Raw genomic sequence first — 22,016 nt, forward strand, 5'->3', positions numbered from 1 at the left:
TCCTTACACTATCCTCATTTTTTTGGATTCTTTTTTCTTTTTGCTGTTCTGATTGGGCATTTTTTGCTTCCTTATATTCCAAATCGATGGTTTGCTCCTTGGATTTACATACTCTATTATTGAAGCTGTGTAAATTATTCTTTATTTCAGTTAATGCCTCCTTCAATTCTAACGGTGTATCCACAATTTCTAACTGGTCCTTTTTTATGCTCTTGAGGTCCTCCCTAAGTTCACTGAGGTTCTCACTAAGTTCATTGAGCATCCTTATAAGCAGTATTTTGAACTCAGTATCTGTTAGGTTGCTTATCTCCCTTTCGCTTAGTTCTTTTATTGGGGTTTTGTTCTGTTCTTTCATTTGGGACCTGTTTATTTGTCTCCTCATTTTGGCTGCCTCCCTGTGTTTGTTTCAGTGTATTACTTAAGGAGCGGTATGAGGCTAGCTGAGACCCGATGCTGCTCGTTTGAAAGAATTTAGGAAAAACCTGAAGCAGGATGCAAGACTGGCCAATCCTATGGTTAAGCAAGTGGCAACAGCTTGGGTGGGCTTGAAAGTTGTGTGGGGCGGGGCGGGGCCTCAGGGAGTCAGCAGGGCGGGGCTACCAGTGTGAGCCAGGTTGCTGGAGATCCAGATGTGGCTTCTGTCTGCCGCCCGCGGGAAGGGCTCACCAAAGGAACAAAGGCCTCTGACAGCATGTTTGTCCCCGAGAAATCCCCCTCTCCAGCACTCGCTCCAGTGCCAAACAGCTCAGTTCTTCTCTGTATGTCTCTGGCGCCCCTCGAGCTGCCTCCCCTCCGAGCTTAGAGGGAGAGAGTCCGATAAGTTCCTGCGCGGGCCCTTTAGGGAGCTGCCTGGGGCTCCAGCCGCCTCAGCTTCCCTGAGCCTCAGTTCCCGCTGGTTTTTCCAGCCAGAAGTTATGGGAACTTCTCTTCCTGGCACTGGAACCCTGAGCGGGGCACCTGGTGTGGGACGGGGTCCCCTCAGTCCTCAGGAAGGACCTTCCCAGCCGCGGGAGCCTCCTGATTTTTATCCGCCACACGTGGGGGTGGGACCAGCCGGTCGCGCCACCGCCCCTCCTACCAGTCTGGATGTGGCTGCTGCTTTAATTCCGTAGTTGTAGGACTTCCATTCAGCTTGATTTCAGGTGGTTTTGAATGATGGTTGTTCTGTAGTTTAGTTGTAACTTTGATGTGGTTGTGGGAGGACGCGATACTGCATTTACCTACGCCGCCATCTTGACCGGAAGTCCCTAAATAACATTCTTATTTGCCATGGTCTTAGTTTTTCAATTTGGTAGTTCTACTAACTTCTCACCATAAGATAAATAATCAAACTCTTTCATACCTGTGATGGTCAGACTCTTAGAGTGGTTCCATAATGCCCTGCTCCTGGGGTTCATATCCAGATAGGTAGCAAATAATTTAACCTAATTCAAAGAGGGGTTCTTGCCTTTGCTGTTGGCTTCTGGGATATAAGCACTAAGCACTAAGAACATACAAGAAATATCTAATAATGTGATTGGTGGTGGTGTTTGAGTCATACCACTTAACTTCTAGAGGGATTGGAAACTGAAGTTAGACATCCAGGCAAATAACCACGGACATGTAATAAAAACTGTGTACTGAGGCTTAGGCAGCTTCCCTGGTTGGCAAGCGTCCATGTGTATTATTTTCCATCAATGCCAAGAGAATAATGCATCCATGACTCCACAGAAGAATAGAAGCCCTGTGTTTGGTACCCTCCTGACCTCTGCTCTAGGCCTTTTTCCCTCTGCTAATTTTAACCTGTATCCTTACCCTGTAATAAGCTAACCACGAGTTAAAGGTTTCAGCATGTTCTGTCTTTCGAGTGAATTATCAAACCTGGGAGTGAGTTGGGGAATCTCCTGAAACTGCAATTGTCAAGAGTGAGGGTGTTTTTGTGGGGACTGTTTTGGATAAACTGACACAACATCCTTGAGTGATTCCCATCCCCTTTAGTATGGGTGAAACCTGTGACTTGCTTCAGACCCATTAAATATGGTAAAGGCGATGGGATGTATGATTACATGTATGTAATCATGTTAAAGAAAATGTAGAGCCCCTCTTGTTGGGATCTCTCCCTCCCATGCTGATTTTGAAGTGAGCAGCCGCGTGTGGGGGCTGCCAGTGTGGGGCGGTCACATGCAAGGAACCGAAGGCAGTTTCTAGCAGCTGAGGACAACCTCCAGTCAATAGTCAGAAAGAAGCTAAGTCCTCGTCTTACACCTCTGAGGTACTGAATACTGCCAGCAAAAGTGGATCCTTTTCCAGTCACACCTCAGGTGACACTGCAGCCCCAGCTGACACCTTGATTGTAGCCTTGTGAGACCCTGTGCAGAATCTTGACCCACTGAAACTGAGATAATAACTGTGTTAAGTCACTGAGTTTGTGGTAACTTGTTGTGCATGATAGGAACAAATACAATCCAACCCACTCTACCACCACTATCACCACTCAAGCACTCAGCCTGTTCCCTCTCCTCCCCAGAGAATTCATCATCATCTTGATTGAGATGACTAGCCAATGGTTATGTTACTTGACTTCATAAATAGGTACAGCTGACCAATATTCTCAAATGAGACTGATGACTTTTTTTTGCACACATCCGTTTTATCTGAAGTAGCTTAGATTTTTTTGTAGACTTTATAAACATTATACACTAAGGCTACACTAAATTTATTAAATGAGATTAAATCAAGCACAGGAGGAAATGATGCAGTCAAGGGACATGGTAAACATGAGATGAAGCTGCTGCCAATGGAACAGGGCATACTGTTTCATAGCAAACTATTTTTTAAAAATATTTTTATTGATTTTTAGAGAGAGAGAGAGAGAAAGTGAGAGGGAGAGACACCAATGTGAGAGCCAAACATCAGTTAGCTGCCTCCCGCACGCCCCCTACTGGGGATCAAGCCTGCAACCTGGGCATATGCCCTGAGATGGGAATCAGATCGGCAACCTTTGGGTGTAAGAGGTGATGCCCAACCAACTGAGCCACACTGGCCTTGGCACAAACTACTTTTTATAAGTAGAACTAGTACACTCTAAAATAATGATAAAAAGTATAGTATAGTAAATCTGTAAACCAGTAACATAGTCATTTATTATCAAGTATTATGTACTGTACATACTGTATGTTATTCAACTCAGGTTTGTTTACACGAACATCACTATAAACAAGTGAGGACTGTTTGGGCTATGATGTTACCATGGCTACGTCTCTGGTTGATAGGAATTTTTCAGCTCCATTATTATCTTTTTTTTTTTTTTGAACCCAGAGAATATATTCTTTTAATTGAAAAATTCTAGTTGCTTCGTAGTTGACCTTTTGATACAAAATGACCTATTAAATTTGCAATTTGTGGTGTTTGATGTTGAGGTCCATAGGACAAGCTAGGGAGTCTTCAAACCTTGAGGTGAATTCCATGAGGGGGTTATTTGGCTTTTGAATTGGTTTTTCCTTGTCTAAGAGGTAGCAGCAGCAACAGCGCCCACCCTCTGGTCAGCTTCTTTCTTGGCATGATGAGCCTGTAGAATTGCCACAGCTTCATCCACCTTGGAGCGGAGAGACTTGGGGGATTCCAGCATGTGCAGCAGCTGGAAGCTGTTGATCTCTAGGAGCATTCCCATATCTTCCCAGCCAGGTTTGAATGCACGGTTTGGAGGAGTGGGAACAAACTTTCTCCCAGCACCTGCTTCTGTTCCTGGGGGGGGGGGGGGGTGCTGCGGCCAGCATGGAGGCAGTCAGGGGCTCCTGCCCCTCATTACTATCTTATGTACCACCATCATATATGTGATCTTTCATGATGTGGCACATGACTGAATCTAAAATACATTTTAAAACTTCCAGAAAACAATAAAATAGCCAAAAAGAAAATGTCCAAAATATAGGAATAGAAGAAAGTGAACAAACAGCAGCTGCCACTTGGTAAATGCTGCCTGAGCACAGAGGAGACAGGGTGACACTGTATTACACACCTGTTTCTTTGAGTTTTGAACCATGTGTATGTATTGCCATTTCAGAAATATGTATAAAAGTACTACTAAAAAATGTTACATTTTATATTTATCCATGTGTATTAACTTACCCAATATTTTCCTATAAAATTTTGAATTTCCTGAGACAAGTAAAGACAATGTAGCCCTGGCCGGTTTGGCTCAGCGGTTAGAGCGTCGGCCTGCGGTCCTGAGAGACCCGGGTTCGGTTCCCGCTAAGGGCATGTACCTCGGTTGCAGTTTGTCCCCGGCCCTGGTCGGTTGTGTGGATGGCAGCCACTCGATGTGTTCCTTTCACATCGATGTTTCTCTCTCTCTCTGTTCCTCTCTCTCCCTCCCACTCTACCTGACAAAAAATGGAAAAATGTCCTCGGGTGAGGATAAAAAAAAAAAAAAAGACAATGTAGAATTTATTTTTCATTTCCTTCTTACCCATCCTAACATTTATTTTATTTTATTATTTTTTTTGTAATCATCACCCTAGGATATTTTTCCATTTATTTCCAGACAGAGTGGGAGGGAGAGATAGAGAGAGAGAGAGAAACATCAAAGTGAGAGAGACACATCGATTGGTTGTCTTCCACATGACCCTGACCAGGGCTGGGGATGGAACTACAACCCAGGTACATGCCCTTGACTGGATTTGAACCCGTGACTACTTGGTCTGCCAGCTGATGCTCTACCACTGAGCCAAATGGGCCAGGGCCATGCCATCCTAACATGTAGGATGGGACATGGCTTCAAATATATTTGTATGTTGAACAAAGCCCACCAGTTTTATGGAGGCAATGGTCATTTCCAACATTGCTGTTGCAACCTTCCACATTTGTGCTTGGTGAAAGGCAGTGTTCAATATGCACTTGATGAATTAAGGTGATAGCTTTATGTATTTTGTTCTTTTCATTCCAATGTGGTAAAGCTTTTAGATTTTAAATACTGCTTTTAATGTGTATTCCTTGACTAATCCCTTTGCCAAAATCCTTTTATACCAATTAGAATTTATAAGACAGAGCAGAATAATTGTTTATTCATCAATCATTGCTGTGAGAAATCTCAAACACTCCAATTATTATAGTCATTATAATTTTTGACTCTTTTTGAAAATATCACATGATCTCATTTACATGTAGAATCTAAAAAAAAACTGATGAGAAAATAGGTCCAGAAACATGGAAGCATGGAACAGATTAACAGATCTCAGAGGGAAGGGAGGGACAAGAATTAAGTAACCAAAGAACTTATATGCATATATGCATAGCCCATGAACACAGACAATAGTGTAGTGAAGACCTGGGGTTAGGCAGAAGCTGGATAGAAAGGAGCAAAGGGAGAGAAAATGGGGGACATCTGTAACACCTTCAACAACAAAAATAAATAAAAAAATATATAATTTCAAAATTCAACAAAAATTGGATATCCATTGCTTCTTTCATATTCAATTTTTTTAAACATAAATTCTTTACTTTTTCTATTAATTTTGTCTCGAGAGAAGAAATTGAATCCAGGAATAAAGAAATGCTCAAGATATTCTTTCTCGAGGCACTGAAGAAAGTATTGCACACATCTGTCAAAGCAGAGCTCCAGGTCTTTGGATTGCCACTCACTGTCTTGGGGGTTCTCAGCACACAGGTGAAAGAAGGCAGTTTTCAATTGGTAAGAAAAGAATTTACTCAGTTCCTTTTGATTTCCAAACTTCTCTTTCAATTGCTCTAAAAGATACTTCATTAGTTTTAAACAATCTTTCCTGTTAGATATAAAAAAGAAATCATTATTTTTACTTATTTACAACTTGCTTCATTCCACAAAGAGCTATAGGCATCTTACAGGAAGATGCAATAAACAACACAGATATAGCACAGATAGACACACACAAAAATAAACATGTATAAATATAATTATAGTCACTATAAAACCTGATTTTTTCAAATATATACTTTGACGTTTCAAAAACATATTTTTCCTGCCCTCTTCCCCATTCCTAGATTCAATATTTTATTCTATCAGGATTAGTTCAACTATGAAACTGGCAGATAATCATATTATTTATTCATGCAATGATTTTTGTGTTGTTAGGCTACAAATATTACATTATTCATCCAGTTATTTCATAGTTGACAAAATGTACTGTTTTTAAAAATATTTAGCCTTATCAGAAATATGTTTTCTTAACACTGGCTTCAAAGTCTGTACGTGGAGCTTTGAAGAACCTCCTGGGCCTCCATGCTGGACATTCTGGTTTTGCTTTTAACTTTTGTGAACCTTACACTAGGCAACTGTAGAAACTCAAATGAAGAATTCCTTTTCAGTCTCATTTTCTATGGTGGGTATGCTACCAAAAAAAATAATAATAATAATTACCCATCTTTTAGTTTTGTTTCAAATTTAGCCAGTCAGTTCCTGGCCTTCAACGCAGCCAAACCATCCAAAGCAAGCACCAGTATCCAAAAGAGTGGTCCTCTGGCACCCTCTCATTATGTGACATTAATATTCATTACCTTGAAGCAACCAGAATACTAAGACAGGACAACTGTTACGGCTAATGGTGGCTCGTGTTTATACCCTCTTATTCATCCCTCTGATCCAGGTTCAGGACTATAACCTCTGGCCTTGCCTTCTAACACTCTTTCCTGGATCCTTGGATCTGGCTTCCCTGGTTTCATGCTCACCCTGGAGATAATATTTCAGGTCAGTCCAGCCATGTGTAGACCCCAGGACTCAACCCAGCAATGCTCATACTTAGGTATGAGCTGTGGAGTCAATTAAAAAATAAACATTCCATAAACAAGCCCCCATTCAACAAAATAAGGAAGTTACCTGCAACATTTCACCCCATCACATTCACAGCACGTTTTAGCTTTTCCATGATTTTGCAAAATGTTCTTTTCAATGTGAGAGAAGGATAGCCGCCATGTATTTTCTTAATTTCCCAAAGAAAAATAGAAAAGTAATTTACCCAAAGCGTCCACATATAAACAACACATTTAAGTGATTTCCTTCACTGAAATGTCATTCTGAAAAATTTCTAGGGGCAGATAGACCAAGGAAGTGAACAAACAAATTATGTAATTACATATTAAAAGAAGTCATTTCAAGCAAACAGAGGATCAAGATAGAAAAAATGGGGGTGGAGGGATGCTTACGATAGCCAGCCATGTAAGATGTATTACTTTCTATATACTGCTAAATTCAGTTTGTTAATATTTTGTTTCAATAATATTTTGCATAAATTTATTTAAAAAACATTTTACCATCCTTACAAGTTTTGGTATTCATGTAAAATGAGCTAGGGAACATTTCTATTTCTTGGGAGAGTTCATGTAAGAATAGATTTCTCCCTTTCTCCCCAAGGTTTATCATGGCTAGCTCTTTCACACTTTGTCTTATTACTTACTTGGTTTTATACTGGGCATGCATCATTGATTTATAGTTTAAAAACCAATCAATATCATGTCACATTAACCGAATCAAGGAGAAACATATGATCATCTCAAAAAAGCAGAATAGGCAGGTAATAACATTTAACATTCATGCTACATTTTTTTGAAAACCCCTCTCAGCAATTTAAATCTGTATGGAATTTTGATCTGATGAAAGACAGATTTTAAAAAGGACGCAACTGAGTGAATGGAAGCTAATAGACCATCTCCCAGTATCAAACTGGAATTACAACTAAAATAATACTAATTGTCGGTAAAAAAAATAACAGAAAAACAGCAGGAGAGGACTTGTATAACCAAGGACATAAAGAGGACACTAAATTGAGCCTGGTAGGAACTGCGGAGGTGCAAGAGGGTGGGCTGGGAGTCCACAGACAGCATCTGTTTTAGCTGTGAGCAGTTCCCTTGGGGTTAAAATCCCAAGCTGGCTCCACAGCACAGAGGGCCAGGACAGAGCACTAAATTAGCTACAGCCACTCACCTTGGCTCCAGCAGAGGGAGGGCAGACAAGACTGGAACTGTGTGGAGACTCGGGAGCTTGGAAAGCTGGGAAGGCAGTGGGAGTTTTGTGCTGAACACTCCCTCAGAGGACAGTAGTTATCTTACTCAACGCGCCCTTTCCTAGAGCCCTGGGGAGAAGCAACAGCCCTTCCCTCAAGAATTTAATAGCACCCTGCCAGGCCAGAGAAATGCAAATTGAGGCTCATTAACAGCCAGCAAGCATTTGCCCTCCCCCCCTCTTGGAAATATTCTTATCGTGAACACCTGAGGGATTTTTTCATTCAGTTAAGGCCTTCAACGCATAGCTCATAAAGTAACTGAGACTAATAGACTCCAGGCAAAAAACTAGAGGATAACTGAACCTTTCCTGGGCTTGCAAATCTACCCAGGAAAGCGCTGGCCGGTTTGGCTCAGCGGTTAGAGCGTCGGCCTGCGGTCCGGAGAGACCCGGGTTCGGTTCCCGCTAAGGGCATGTACTTCAGTTGCAGTTTGTCCCCGGCCCTGGTTGGTCGTGCGGTGGCAGCCACTCAATGTGTCCCTTTCACATTGATGTTTCTCTCTCTCTATCTCTTCCTCTCTCTTCCTCCCACTCTATCTGTACAAAAAATGGAAAAATGTCCTTGGGTGAGGATAAAAAAAAAAAAATCTACCCAGGAAAGTAAGACTTGACAGTGGTGTCTAACATGGGTCTCCTCCCCCCACTCATCCAAACCCAGTAGAGAAAGCCACAACGAGTGGAATACCAACACCCACAGGGAAAATTCGACAGGCTCCAAAACCTACTGAGACAGCCAAAATGGTGAAACAAAGAAACAAATCCCAAATGAAAGAACAAGAGAACTCTACTGAAGAAGAGACAAATGAAATGCAGTTAAGCAAGTTAACAGAGGTAGAGTACAGAGTGATGATCATGAGGAAGCTCAACAGTATGAGTAAAGAACTCAATAGCATAAGTAAAGATATAGAAACATTGAAAATCAATCAATTGGAAATGAAAAACCACCAAACAGAAATGAAGGATGACATAGCAGAAATAAAGAACCACTACAGTAGAGGAAGCCAAGGACTGGGATAGTGCATTAGAAAACAGTAGAAAAAAAATCACCCTATGAGAGAACCAAAAAGAAAAAACAATTAAAAAACAGGTAGACAGCTTAAGAGAACTGTGGGACAATGTGAAATGTAACAACATGTGCATCATAGAAGTTCCAGAAGAAGAAAATGAGCAAGGGTTAGAGAATATATTTGAAGAAATAGTGACAGAAAACCCTAACTTGGTGAAGGAAAAAGGCATACAAGTATAAGAAGCACAGAGGGCCCCAAGTAGGCCCACACCAAGACACATAATAATTAAAATGCCAAAAATTAAAGACAAAGAGAGAATCCTAAAGGCAGCAAGGGATAAGCAACAGGTTACCTCCAAAGGAACCCCCATAAGGCTCTCAGCTGACTTCTCAACAGAAACACTACAGGCCAGAAGGGAATGGCATGAAGTAATTAAGGTCATGAAAACAATTATCAGAATCCAAGACTACTCTCCAGCAAGGCTATCATTCAAGATAGAAGGTAAAATAAAGAGCTTCCCAGACCAAAAAAAAAGGCTAAGGGAATATATTAGCACCAAACCCACACTGCAAGAAATGTAAAAAGGACTGCTATAATTAGTAGATGAAATAGGAAGAAAAATATAACCACAATAAATTAAAATGGCAATAAATAAGTACATATCAGCCCTGGCCGGTTTGCTCAGTGGTTAGAGCATTGGCCCAGGGACCAGAGAGTTCCAGGTTCGGTTCCCGCTGGGGGCATGTACTCGGTTGCAGTTTGCCCTGGCCCCGGTTGGGGTCGTGTGGGTGGTGACCACTCGATGTGTCTCTCTTGCATTGATGCTTCTCTCTCTCTCTCTTCCTCCCTCTCTCATCTCCTGCTCTGTCTGAAGATTAATGCAGGAGTGCCCTTGGGTGAGGATAAAAAAATAAAAAATAAAAAAAATAAGTACACATCAATAATAACCTTAAATGTAAATGGATTAAACATTCCGATCAAAAGACAGAGTAGCTGACTGGATAAGAAAGCATGACCCATATATATGTTGTTTATAAAAGACCCACCTCACAACAAAAGACTCACATAGGTTGAAAGTGAAGGGATAGAAAAAAATCTTCCAAGCAAATGGAAAGGAAAAAAAAGCTGGGGTAGCAATACACATATCCGATAAAATAGACTCAAACTGAAGGCCATACTAGAGATAAAGAAGGTCACTACATAATATTGAAAGGATCTATCCAACAGGAAGATATAACCTTGGTAAATATATATGCACACAATATAAGAGCACCAAAATACATTTAAAAACTTCTGGAGGACTTCAAAGAAGAAATCAACAGCAATACAATCATAGCAGGGGACTTCAACACCCCACTGACATTACTGGATAGATCCTTTAGACAAAAAAATTAGCAAGGAAACAGAAACTCTAAATAATGCACTAGATAAAATAGATTTAATAGGTATCTACAGAGAATTACACCCCAAAACTACAGAATTCACATTCTTCTCATGTACACAGGGGACATTCTCAAAGATAGACCACATCTTAGGACACAAACTAAGTCTCTCCAAGTTCAAGAAGATTAAAATGATATTAAGTATCTTCTCAGATCACAATGACATGAAACTAGAAATCAATTACAACAAAAACATTTAAACACGTGGAGGCTAAATAGCATGTTAATAAACAATGAATGGGTTACCAAGGAGATCAAGGAGGAAATGAAAACTTCCTGGAAACCAATGAAAATGAACACACAACAACACAAGGTCTATGGGATACAGTGAAAACCATCCTGAGTTCATAGCACTACAGGCCTACCTCAAGAAACAAGAAAAATTTCTAATTGACTATCTAAAGAACAAAAAGAAAACCCCAGAGCAAGTAGAAGGAAAGAAATAGTAAAGATCAAAGAAGAAATATCAACATAGAGACTAAAAAAACAATTAAAAAGATCAATGAGCCTGCAGTCCAGAAAGACCCGGGTTCGGTTCCCACTAGGGGCACGTACCTCGGTTGCAGTTTGGCCCTGGCCCTGGTTGGGTCATGCGGGTGGCAGCCACTCAATGTGTCCCCTTCATGTCAATGTTTCTCTCTTCCTCTCTCTCCCTCCACTCTATCTGAACAAAAAATGGAAAAAATGTCCTCGGGTGAGGATAAAAAAAAAAAAAGATCAATGAAACAAAGAGCTGGTTCTTTGAAAATATAAATAAGATTGATAGACTCTTAGCTAGACTCACCAAGAAACAAAGAAAGAGGACTCAAATAAACAAAATCAGAAATGAAAGAGGAGAAATAACAACTGACACCACAGAAATACAAGGGATCTTTAACAATATTAAGAACAAATTTACGCCAAGAAATTGAACAATCTAGGTGAAATGGACAAATTTCTAGAAACACATAGTCTCCCAAAACTGAATCGGGAATAGATAGAAAATTTGAACAGAACAATAAGAACTAAGGAAATTGAAAATATAACCAAGAATCTCCCAGCAAACAAAAGCCTGGGCCCAGATAGCTTCACGAGGGAGTTTTACCGAACATTCAAAGAATAACTAACACCCATTCTCCTCAAACTATTCCAAAAAATTCAAGAAGAAGAAAGATTTTCAAACTCATTTTATGAGGTCAGCATAATTCTAATTCCAAAACCAGATTAAGACACTACATAGAAAGAAAACTACAGGCAAATATCTCTGATGATCATAGATGCCAAAATCCTCAAAAAATGTATTAGCAAATCAGTCCAGCCAGTGTGGCTCAGTGGCTGAGCGTTGACCAATGCACCAAGAGGTCACCGGTTCAATTCCCGGTCAGGGCACATGCCCAGGTTATGGGCCAAGTCCCCAGTGTGGGGCATGCAGGAGGCCACCAATTGATGTTCTCTCTAACTGATGTTTCTCTCTCTCTCTCCCTCTTTCTTTCTCTCTCTCTCTCTCTCAAATCAATGAAGGGCAAAAAAAAATTTTTTAAATATTGGCTAATCAGATCCAGTAACACATTAAAAAAATTATTGCCCTGGCCCGTTTGGATCAGTGGTTTGAGTGTCGGCCCATGGACAAGAGAGTCCTGGGTTTGGTTCCCACTAAGGGCACGGACCTCAGTTGCAGTTTGTCCCTGGCCCTGGTTGGGGTTAAGTGGGAGGCAGCCACTTGATGTGTCCCTTTCACATCTCTCTCTCTCTCTCTCTCTCTCTCTTTTCCTCTCTCTACCTCCCACTCTATCTGGAAAAAAATGGAAAAATGTTCTTAGGTGAGGATATAAAAAAATATCTACTAGATTTAATAAACGAATTTGGCAAGGTAGCAGGACACAAAATTAACATCAAGAAATCAACGGCATTATTATACACCAATAGTGAACTCACAGAAAGAGAAACTGAAAACGCAATCCTATTTACCATTGTGGCAAAAAAATGAACACATGGGACTACATCAAACTAAAAAGCTTCTGCATAGCAAAAGAAACAACAATCAGAATGGAAAGGGAACTATCAAAATGGAATAGGAGAGCATAATTGCCAATAATACATCAAATAAGTGGTTAATTTCCAAAATAGACAGAGTACTCATACAATTCAACAAAAGGAAAACAAAGAACCCAATTAAAAAATAGGCAGAGGACCTAAATAGACAGATCTCCAAACAGGACATACAAATGACCAAGAGACATATGAAAAAATGCTCAGCGTCATTAATCATCAGGGAGATGCAAATTAAAACGACTATGAGATATCGCCTGACACCTGCCAGAATGGCTGCCATCAACAAATCAATAAACAACAGTTGCTGGCGAGGGTGTGGAGAAAAGGGGACTCTAGTATACTGCTGGTGGGAATGCAGACTGGTGCAGCCACCATGGAAAACAATATGGTGTTTCCTCAAAAAATTTAAAAATGAACTGCCATTTGACCCAGTGATGCCCCTTCTAGGAATATACCCTAAGAAGCCTGAAACTCCCATCAGAAAGAATATATCTACCCCTATGTTCATAGCAGCACTATTTACAATTGCTAAGATATGGAAACTGCACAAGTGTCCATAAAAAAGGTGAGGTACATATACACAATGGAATGCTATGCAGCTATAAGATCTCTTATCCTTTGAGATGACATGGAGGAACCTGGAGAGTATTATACTAAGTGAAATAAGCCTATCAGAGAAAGACAAATACCACATGATCTCACTTATCTGTGGAATGTAAAGAACAAAATAAGCTGATGAACAAAATAGACCCAAAGACACAGAAAGCAGTATAGTTCAGATTGACAGACCTCAGAGGAGGGGGCAGGTGAGAAGGATGAGATAAACGAAAAATCTTATATGCATGTAAGGGTAACCAATGGACATGGACAACAATGCTGGGGGATGGGCAGGATCGGGAGCAGGGTGTCTGGGGGTGAGAAAGGAGAAACATCTGTAACAAAAATAAATTAATAAAAATTACAAAAAACATAAAATAAAAAAGATGCAACTACATGATAATATAAAGCCAAAAGTTGAGGTTTTCCCCTTGAAATCAGTTAGGCAGGATGTCCGCCATCCCTGTTTCTGTCCAACCTGCACTGGCTCTCCTAACAAGCACAAAAAGGGGAATAACACTGGAAAGAGAGAAACAAAGCTATCACTATTGATAGATAATACCACTGTGTGTGAAGAAAATATAAAAACAACAACAACAACAACAAAAAAAAACAGGTGACAGGTATGTGTGAATTCAGTAAATTCTTCTGCCTACTTTTCTACTGGTTTAAAATTCTCAGACTAGAAAGTTACAACTGCTTATGGTTAAATCTAACAACTAAAATTTCACTAAGAAGAACAAAGTGGGAGAACGTGCCCTACAAGATATCAAGACATATAAAGACACATTATGTTCGACTGTCTAGTATAGTACAAGGGTAGACAGAGATTTTAATGGAACAGAACAAGAGTGTAGTAATAACTGTACAATGTATGGACAATGACTACATGGAAGAGTGGTACTGAGCCAGGTTGCTCATTGTTACCGTATACATCCGTTTATCACATCCATTTATGCCATTGTGAAAGAGGCAAAACTATAGAGATCATAAACAGATCAGAGGTTGCCAGAAGTTTGGAATGGGAAGGGTGAAGAAGGAAAGCTCAGGGGACTTTCGGGGCAGGGAAACTGTTATTTAAAGGCAGATACATGATGCAACGCATTTGTCAAAACCGATAGAACTTGATAGCACAAAGGGTGGACCTTGATATATGAAAACTTTAGAAAATCATTTAGGAGGTCAAGGGGTCCCAGAAAATATGCAGACTGAGAAAGGGGACTCTAACTGCATTACACATGCAGGAAACAACCTTCCTGAAAGGGGTTTGGGAAAAAGGTGTTGACCTAAATTCCTTTGGAAATGGTCTGTAAGACTGACGGCAAAAGGAACTGTCCATTAGCACTGTACTCTAGTTGATAACTGTTTCCCATGGAGGAATGGCTTTACAGTTTTGAACGAACTATACTGGAACTGAACAATTAAGCAGATAGGTGGCAGAGGTGGGAGTCAGGTTTTTCACTGTTGGAATGAGAGGTTACAGACAGCAGGAGAGAAAGAATGATCCAGGTGGTAATGGACTACAATTAGAGATAGTATGAACTCGGGTATAGCTTAATATACACAACAGGTAATTGCATATAAAAATATTTATAGATACGTGTATGTTCTGGAGTTAGTACACACATATATTTCCATGTTCCTCCAGCTCAGAGCACGTGTACACATAGCACCCAGATGGTGGTTTCTAGTGCATTCTCCAATAAAAAGATCCAGGGGTCCTTGGAGAATGCACTAGATTTTGGAACTATTGCAGGAAGTACACAAGATGAACCTGGAGCACCTTGCAGAACTAAAAAGTGAGTTAGTGCTCAAAACAAAACAAACAAAAAAACCCTATAATTATGGGGGCATGTGCAAAGGATACAGGGAACCAACGGAAAAAGCTACTAAAGTCAGAAAAAATTAAGCAATAAGATTAATAAAGTGGTATTGGATTATAGCCCAAAGTAGAAAGCAAATACATGACTATATGTTGATATAAATGATTGAGTAAATTACTAAATAGGAGAGAAGAGATAAATCTCCCATGCAGAAAAATTCCAAAAAATCTGTGTAAATGCTCTGCTCCTAAAGAGGTGGCAAAACTCCCCACTCCTTAAATGTGAGCTGTGCGCAGTGACCTCCTTCCAAACACTATGAAAAGGGGGGAAATGAGTAACTTAGTGGAGAAATCTGACAAACACTACCTCAGCCAGGTGATCAAGTTCAACATCAGCAGTGCTGCGTCATGTTCATGGCATGTATCCTTAATATAATGGATGCAGATGACATTTTAGCAATCTGATCTTCCTCTCCCAAACCCAGAACTCCAGTCTAATCATAAAAAACATCAGGCACGTGCCGTATGAGGGGCATTCTACAAAGTATCTGACTAGTAGTCTTCAAAACGGTCAAGGTCATCAAACACAAGGAAAGGCTGAGAAACTGTTCTAGTCAAGAGGAGCTTAAGAGACATGATGGTGAAATGTAAGGTGGTGTCCTCCTTGGGATCCTGTAACAGAAAAGGACAAACTAAGGAAATGTGGATAAAGAGTTGTTTGGAGAGGCTTGGTAACTAGCCCAAGATCACACAGCTAGAAAGAGAAGCAGCCTCGGGATCCTGATCCAGAGCAGTCTGACGCTGCGGCAGTTCTGCCTTTCTGTATTAAAATCAAACAAAAAAGAGAACATTCAAGTGTGGGTAGTAGACATTTCAAAGCCGAGTATTGGACATTACTGCGACTATGCTCTTTTCAATTCCATCGGCTCACCAAACTCTGCTCTTGGAACCTATTTAGCCTGATGACTCTTAAAATGCCGAAAGCAGTAGTTGATCTTTTCCCCCCTACTTATCTTTAAATAGAGTAGGAGGGAGAGAGGGGGAGAGAAAGAGAAGTAGAGAGAAACATCCATGTGAGGGAGACACGTTGCCTCTCAAATGACTGAAATCGAAACCATGACTCATTGGTCCACCAGCTGACACTCTACCACTGAGCCAAACCAACCAGGGCTAGTAGTTGATCTGTTACTGCCCTTGTATGTAACATTCACAGCTCTTTCACATGTCTTTCAATTAACCTTCACATTCAAGATACCTTGAAAACGATTTCCTTCCTTTGCAAACTTCGGTACCACGTAAAATGGCTGTTGTCTTAGATTTTTCCTAACTTTTGCTCCAAGCCAGTTCCTGATGGGCAGGCCTTCCTGGGTGCTGGCTGGCCAGCTGCTCTTTACTTTCAAAGCCAAGATTATATCCACAGATATTTCTTTAGGTTTACTAATAAGAAGTGTTACAGCAGGACACCCTTTCTTCTGCTTCTCCACACTGACATCTGTATTTGTTTAAACATAAAAGGAAAAAAGGGGGCTCATCAATCTAATTTTCTTGAAAATACAGGAAAAATAATATAACCATAATTGGAGAACTAGAGAGCGTTACGGTGAAAATTAGTTCCAAAGCAGAGACTGACCCCACAGGGCAAAGTGTTTTACTCATTTAGACAATGTTCATTGATGCCTATCATGGCACCGAGACACTTCACCAATCTGTGTAGCATAGATGTTGAGGAGTCCCTGAAAATTTTGGGGTGTGAGAGTGCTTTGATTACATTTTCATTTAAGTTGATTAATGGCAGTTTGGAGAGAAGCCTGGAAAAGAGGCAGATGAGTGGCAGGCAGGAGCAAGTGATCAAGACCACAGAGGACAACAGGGGGAGAGGAAAAGAAAAGAAGACCACAGCAGTAGCCCAACACAAGAGCGTGGCTGCCTGTGGAAGCTAAGAGGCAGGGAGCATCGAGACACGGGGGCAATCCATGTGCGTCGTGGTGTTATTCACAGCAGCCAATACATGGACACAACCAGAGACCACTGACAGGGGGATAGATAAACTGTGGTATGTATAGTCATAAAGGGGAGATATTGTTCCAGACCACTGCAATAATGTCAATATTACAGTAACTCAAGTCACATGAATTTTTTGGTTTCCCAGTGCATATAAAGTTATATTTGTTCTATACCGAGTTTATTAAATGTGCACTAGCATTATGTCTAAAAACACAATACATACCTCAACAAAAAATACTTTATTACTAAAAAATGCTAAAGCAATATCTGAGTATGTTGGAAAAGAGCACCAACTGACTTGTTCAATGCAGGGCTGCCACAAACCTTCAGTTTGTAAAAAACACATTATCTGTGAAGTGAAATAAAATGAAGTGCAATAAAATGAGGTATGACCGTACATACAATGGAATATTATTCAGTCTTAACAAAAAAAGAGATCCTGCTATTTGTGACAATGTGGATGAACCTGGAGAAAATAAGCCAGACACAGAAAGGCAAATGTTGCATGATCTCATTTATATATGAAATCCAAAAAAGTTGTTGCTCAAAGGGGACAAGGGTGCAGTTAGGTAGGGTGAGTCTAGACATCTAATGAATATCATGATGACTGCCATTAATACTTCCATACTGAATAATGGAAACAGTATAGTAGTAAATACTGTGCTAAGAGAGTAGATTTCAGGGACTCTCACCATACACAAATAAAGGTAACTATGTGAGACAATATGTTAATTAGCTTGACTGTAGAAATCATTTCATTGTGTATATGTATATAAAAACATCTTAAAATATATACTATATTTATTTTTTTAAAAGACACAGGCAGCAGAAGTTACAGCAATTAAAGATGTGTGCCTCCGTTGGTTGAGTGTCATCCTGTGCACCAAGGGGTTGCAGGTTTGATTCCTGGTTGGTGCACATGCCAGGGTTGCAGGCTCGATCCCTAGCGGGGGACATGCAAGAGGCAGCAGACGGATGTTTCTCTCTCACATTGATGTTTATCTCTTTCTCTCTCCCTCTGCATTTCTCTCTCTCTAAACCAATAAAAATGTTTTTTAAAAAAGGTTCAAATCAACAGACTACTGTTAGATGGACTGAATCTGCAAAATAAGGAATAAGGTAGGAGGTCTGGGATGCCATCCTAGCTTGATGTTGATTCCATTCTTCAATACAGAGTAAGCAAGAGGAAGAGCAGTTGAGCTGATATGAACTTCATTTTAGACACACCGAGCCCTGGGTGCCTGTGGGACACCCAAGTGGAGAAGGCCACTGGGCAAGTAGCTGTGGAGGTCAGAAATAGGGGAAAGACCTCCAGATGAGAAATGTTGGCTTTGAGATGTGGGGGTGTAGAGGCAGTGATTAAAAACTATTCCCAGATAACATTTCTGGAAGGGACCACATCTCTCTCACACCGATATCTCTCTCTCTCTCTCTCTCTCTCTCTCTTTCTCTCTCTCTCTCTCCTTCCCTTCCCTCCCTCCAACCCTCCTTCCCTCCCCTCCTATCTAAAAAAAAAAAAAAAAATCAATGGAGATATATCCTCAGGTAAAGATTTAAAAAATAAAATAAAATAAAAATAAGAGGCCATTATTTTGTAACTAAAACCTGGCTTCTCAATGAACATAAAATAAAATCTGAACCTCTTTCCAGGATCTACAAATCCTTGAAGAATCCGATCCCTGGCCTCCTCTTCAACTGCATTTCATGTGACTCTTCCCCTTGTGCACATGGGCCTCTTTTCTTTATTTTTAATTTTTTAAATTGATATTTAGAGAGAGAGAGAGAGATCAATGTGACAGACAGATTGGTTGCGCCCCACAGACACACCAACCACACCCCAACCCTGCAACCTGGGTATGTGCCCTAACTGGGAATCGAACCTGCCACTTTTGGTGTATGAAATGGTGCTTCAAGTCAAGCCACACAGGCCAGGGCACATGGGCCTCTTTTAGTTCCTTGAGCTTGCCCAGCTCTTTTCTGCCTCAGGCCTTGCTCCATCACTCCAACTGCTACACTTCTCCCAGTTCATTCCCTTCAGAGCACTCTTGTGTCTACAAGATTCAAGCTTCAGGAGGGGATCCTGTGATTTTATTCAACCACATGTGCCCCATGGCACAGGCAGCAGTTCAAAGGAGACCAAAATAGAGCCAATCAACATTTTAAAAGAATACCAGGAAAATACAGTAGAATAATATCAAGAGTAAAGAGTTGTTTCTGGGAGGGAGAAGTCAACAGTGTGCTGCAGGGAGGTCAAGAAAGATCAGGAGAGGAGTATACACTGGCAATTAGTAGGCACTTCAAAAATAAAAGTCAAAATCTTACCTGCAATGTTTTTAACTTCATCCTTAATGATTTTCATAAACTTGGACAGCATCTTAGAAGCTGATAATACTCCGTCTTCTAAAAACTCATTCAGAGGGTGTCCTCTGGGATTTCTTTTCAACTTCACAAAGTAATGAGCACCACTGTTGTGATATTCTTCTAGCTGAATTCTGGGGATGTCCAGTGTGAGCATAACATCAAATTCATTAGGAGCAGAAACCTAAGAAAAAGCAAAAACAACAGTGAAATGTTTGCTTGTGAATATTTTTGAAGAAACTGCAATTTTTTTTTTTTTTTTTTTTTTTTTATGTGCCCCTAGCGGGAACTGAACCCAGGACTCTCTGGTCCGCAGGCGGACATTCCAACCGCTGAGCCAAACCGGCCAGGACAGTATTTTTTTTTCTTAAAATTTCCAATTAAAATCTTATTTTTAAAACAAGACTCCTAATATTTATATCCTCTGGGAGTGGGACTAGTGGAGCTGGGAAAGTATTATTGGTTTTATTTTTTATTTTTATTTTTGTTAATCCTCACCCAAGAATATTTTTCCATTGATTTTTAGATAGAGTGGAAGGGAGGGAGGGAGAGAGAGAAAGAAACATTGATGTGAGAAAGACACATTGATCAGTTGCCTCCTGCTTAACCCTGACTGGGGCTTGGGATCCAACCTGTAACCCGGGCACATGCCCTTGACCAGGAATCAAACCTGCAAACCTTTGGTGTTGAGCTGATGCTTTAATCACTGAGCCAAACTGGCTAGGGCTAGTATGTAGGTTCTATACACATTTTTCCTTCACCATGAGTACATATGATTTTTATAATTTAAAACCATTTAAAATGATATCATGTAAGCTTTAAAAACTTGTAGCAGTGTTGTTGTGAGTTTAAAGATTAAAGACCTTGAAGATACTACCTTTTATATTACAAGAAACACACTGCACAGTGGTCTAAAAAGATGTGTGTATTTACCTACTGGCTAGATGAGCAAGGGCCTTCTCCTTATATCTACTGGTCCCCCAAGCAAGTGTGAGCTCCAAGTCATGTACAATATTAGTGTCTTAGAACCACAGCATTTGTTGAAGCTTCAAAGAATGTTTTCCATTCTCACAATAATAACAATAATTAAAGCAATTATAATAAATGCTTGTTTTTTATTGTTGTTTTCTTTATTGATTTTAGAGAGAGATACAAACATTGATGAGAGAGATTGAATGGCCACCTCCTGGGAATCAAACTGGCCTCCCCTTGGTGCATGGGTTGACAATCAACCAGAGCCACACTGGCCAGGCTAAACGCTTGTTTTCACTATGCTAAAAATGCCACAAGTCTTTTACTAGTTAGGATATGCTGCAAGTACAGCTATTAGACTGCACTGTTGAACATGGTACCTAATAGCTGTATGTCTCTTGACCACATGAAATGTGGCTAGTCCAAATTGAGATGTACTGTGCTGTGGACTGGGCTGTGTACATCCTCCCAAACTTCATATATTGAAGCCCTAACTCCCAGTATGTCTGTATTTGGAGACAGAACTTTTAGGAATTAATTAAGGTTAAATCAGATCATGAGGGTGAGTTTCTCGTCTGATAGGATTGGTGACGTTGTAAGAGGAAGAGAGAAAGATGGCATTATCGCTGTGCGCACACACCAAAGAACACACTGAGGACACAGGGGAAAAGTGGCCATCTGCAAGCCAGGAAAAGTCCTCACCAGAACCTAACCCTGTTGAACTTCCAGCCTTCGGTACTGTGAGAAAAATAAATTTCTGTTGTTTAAGCCACGCAGTCTATAATATTTTCTCATACCAGCCCAAAGCTGACTAAAACATGCTGTAAAGGTGACATCTGAAAGTAATGTTAGGGGGAACAAATTAAGAGCCCCCGAAGATACACTCTTCCATAAAAGCAATAAGAAACATGGAAAGAAATGGTCTAATTCAGCTCTTTCAAAACGCTGTAAATTAACCAAAGGCTTACAACAATCCAAGGAGGATTTATTCAAGAAAAATGGATGAATGATTCTGGTCAAGATGCTGCAGTAGTGGACACTGTACTCAGCACCTCCCTTAACCACTTCAAAATCACAGAAAAATCAACCGGGAGGACCATCGGAAGACTGACTAGCTGAACAGAATTCGGGTAACGAAGGATGTAAAGAAAAAGTCATATCGAGACTGGAGGGAAGAGATGTGAAATGGGCTGGCCTAACACACGTGTTGCATTGAGAAACCAGAGAGCTATCTCAGCTACAGAGGACTCCCCCGAGGACCGAGGGGTCTCAGCCCCATGCCAGGCTCCCCAGCCCAGAACACCAGTGCCAGCAAAAGGAGCCCACCTAACAGCTGGCAGTGAAAGTCACTGGGGATTCGGTCCATCTCAGTGAGACAGAACACTGCTGGCAAGCCAGGCTCCCTTTAAAGAGCTGGCACACAGGCTCTCACTCGCAGGCACTGGGGCTCCAGCAGAGGGCCAGCAGCTCGTAGGGGCGGAGGGAGGACAGGCACCAGAGATACTCAGGGAGAAACTGAGATGTGTGGCTTCAGGGCAAGGGCTGGATGGATGGCAGGGATGACTGCTGTGGTCCCTATGTTGAGCCCTCCTCCTGAAAAGACAGCAGCTGCCATGTTTCCTGTGTTGGGCCCTCTCCCCACACAACCAAATCTGAATCTGCATTATCCTGGTGAACTTCACCGACACCACCCTGATGACTCCCTGAGATCATGCCCCGTAGCAAAGGTCCACAGGCCCAAGCAGGTGGCGACTGGCCTCGGTGTATACTGA

The 22,016-nt window shown here is 40.9% G+C and overlaps 1 protein-coding gene across 1 annotated transcript in view; it reads right to left on the reverse strand.

Moving 5' to 3' along the window:
* Positions 1–3,484: 3,484 nt before the first annotated feature.
* CGAS (cyclic GMP-AMP synthase) overlaps positions 3,485–22,016 on the reverse strand; it is a 70,751-nt gene continuing 52,219 nt past the window's right edge. The window contains exons 6-8 of the mRNA XM_036248764.1: positions 6,830–6,932; positions 5,620–5,759; positions 3,485–3,723 (exon numbers count right to left, since the gene is read on the reverse strand). Of these exons, the coding sequence (XP_036104657.1) occupies positions 3,485–3,723; positions 5,620–5,759; positions 6,830–6,932 (482 nt within the window). The remainder of the gene's footprint in view (positions 3,724–5,619; positions 5,760–6,829; positions 6,933–22,016) is intronic.

Source organism: Molossus molossus, unplaced genomic scaffold (assembly GCF_014108415.1).
Source record: "Molossus molossus isolate mMolMol1 unplaced genomic scaffold, mMolMol1.p scaffold_m16_p_8, whole genome shotgun sequence".
Classification (NCBI taxonomy): Eukaryota; Metazoa; Chordata; class Mammalia; order Chiroptera; family Molossidae; genus Molossus; species Molossus molossus.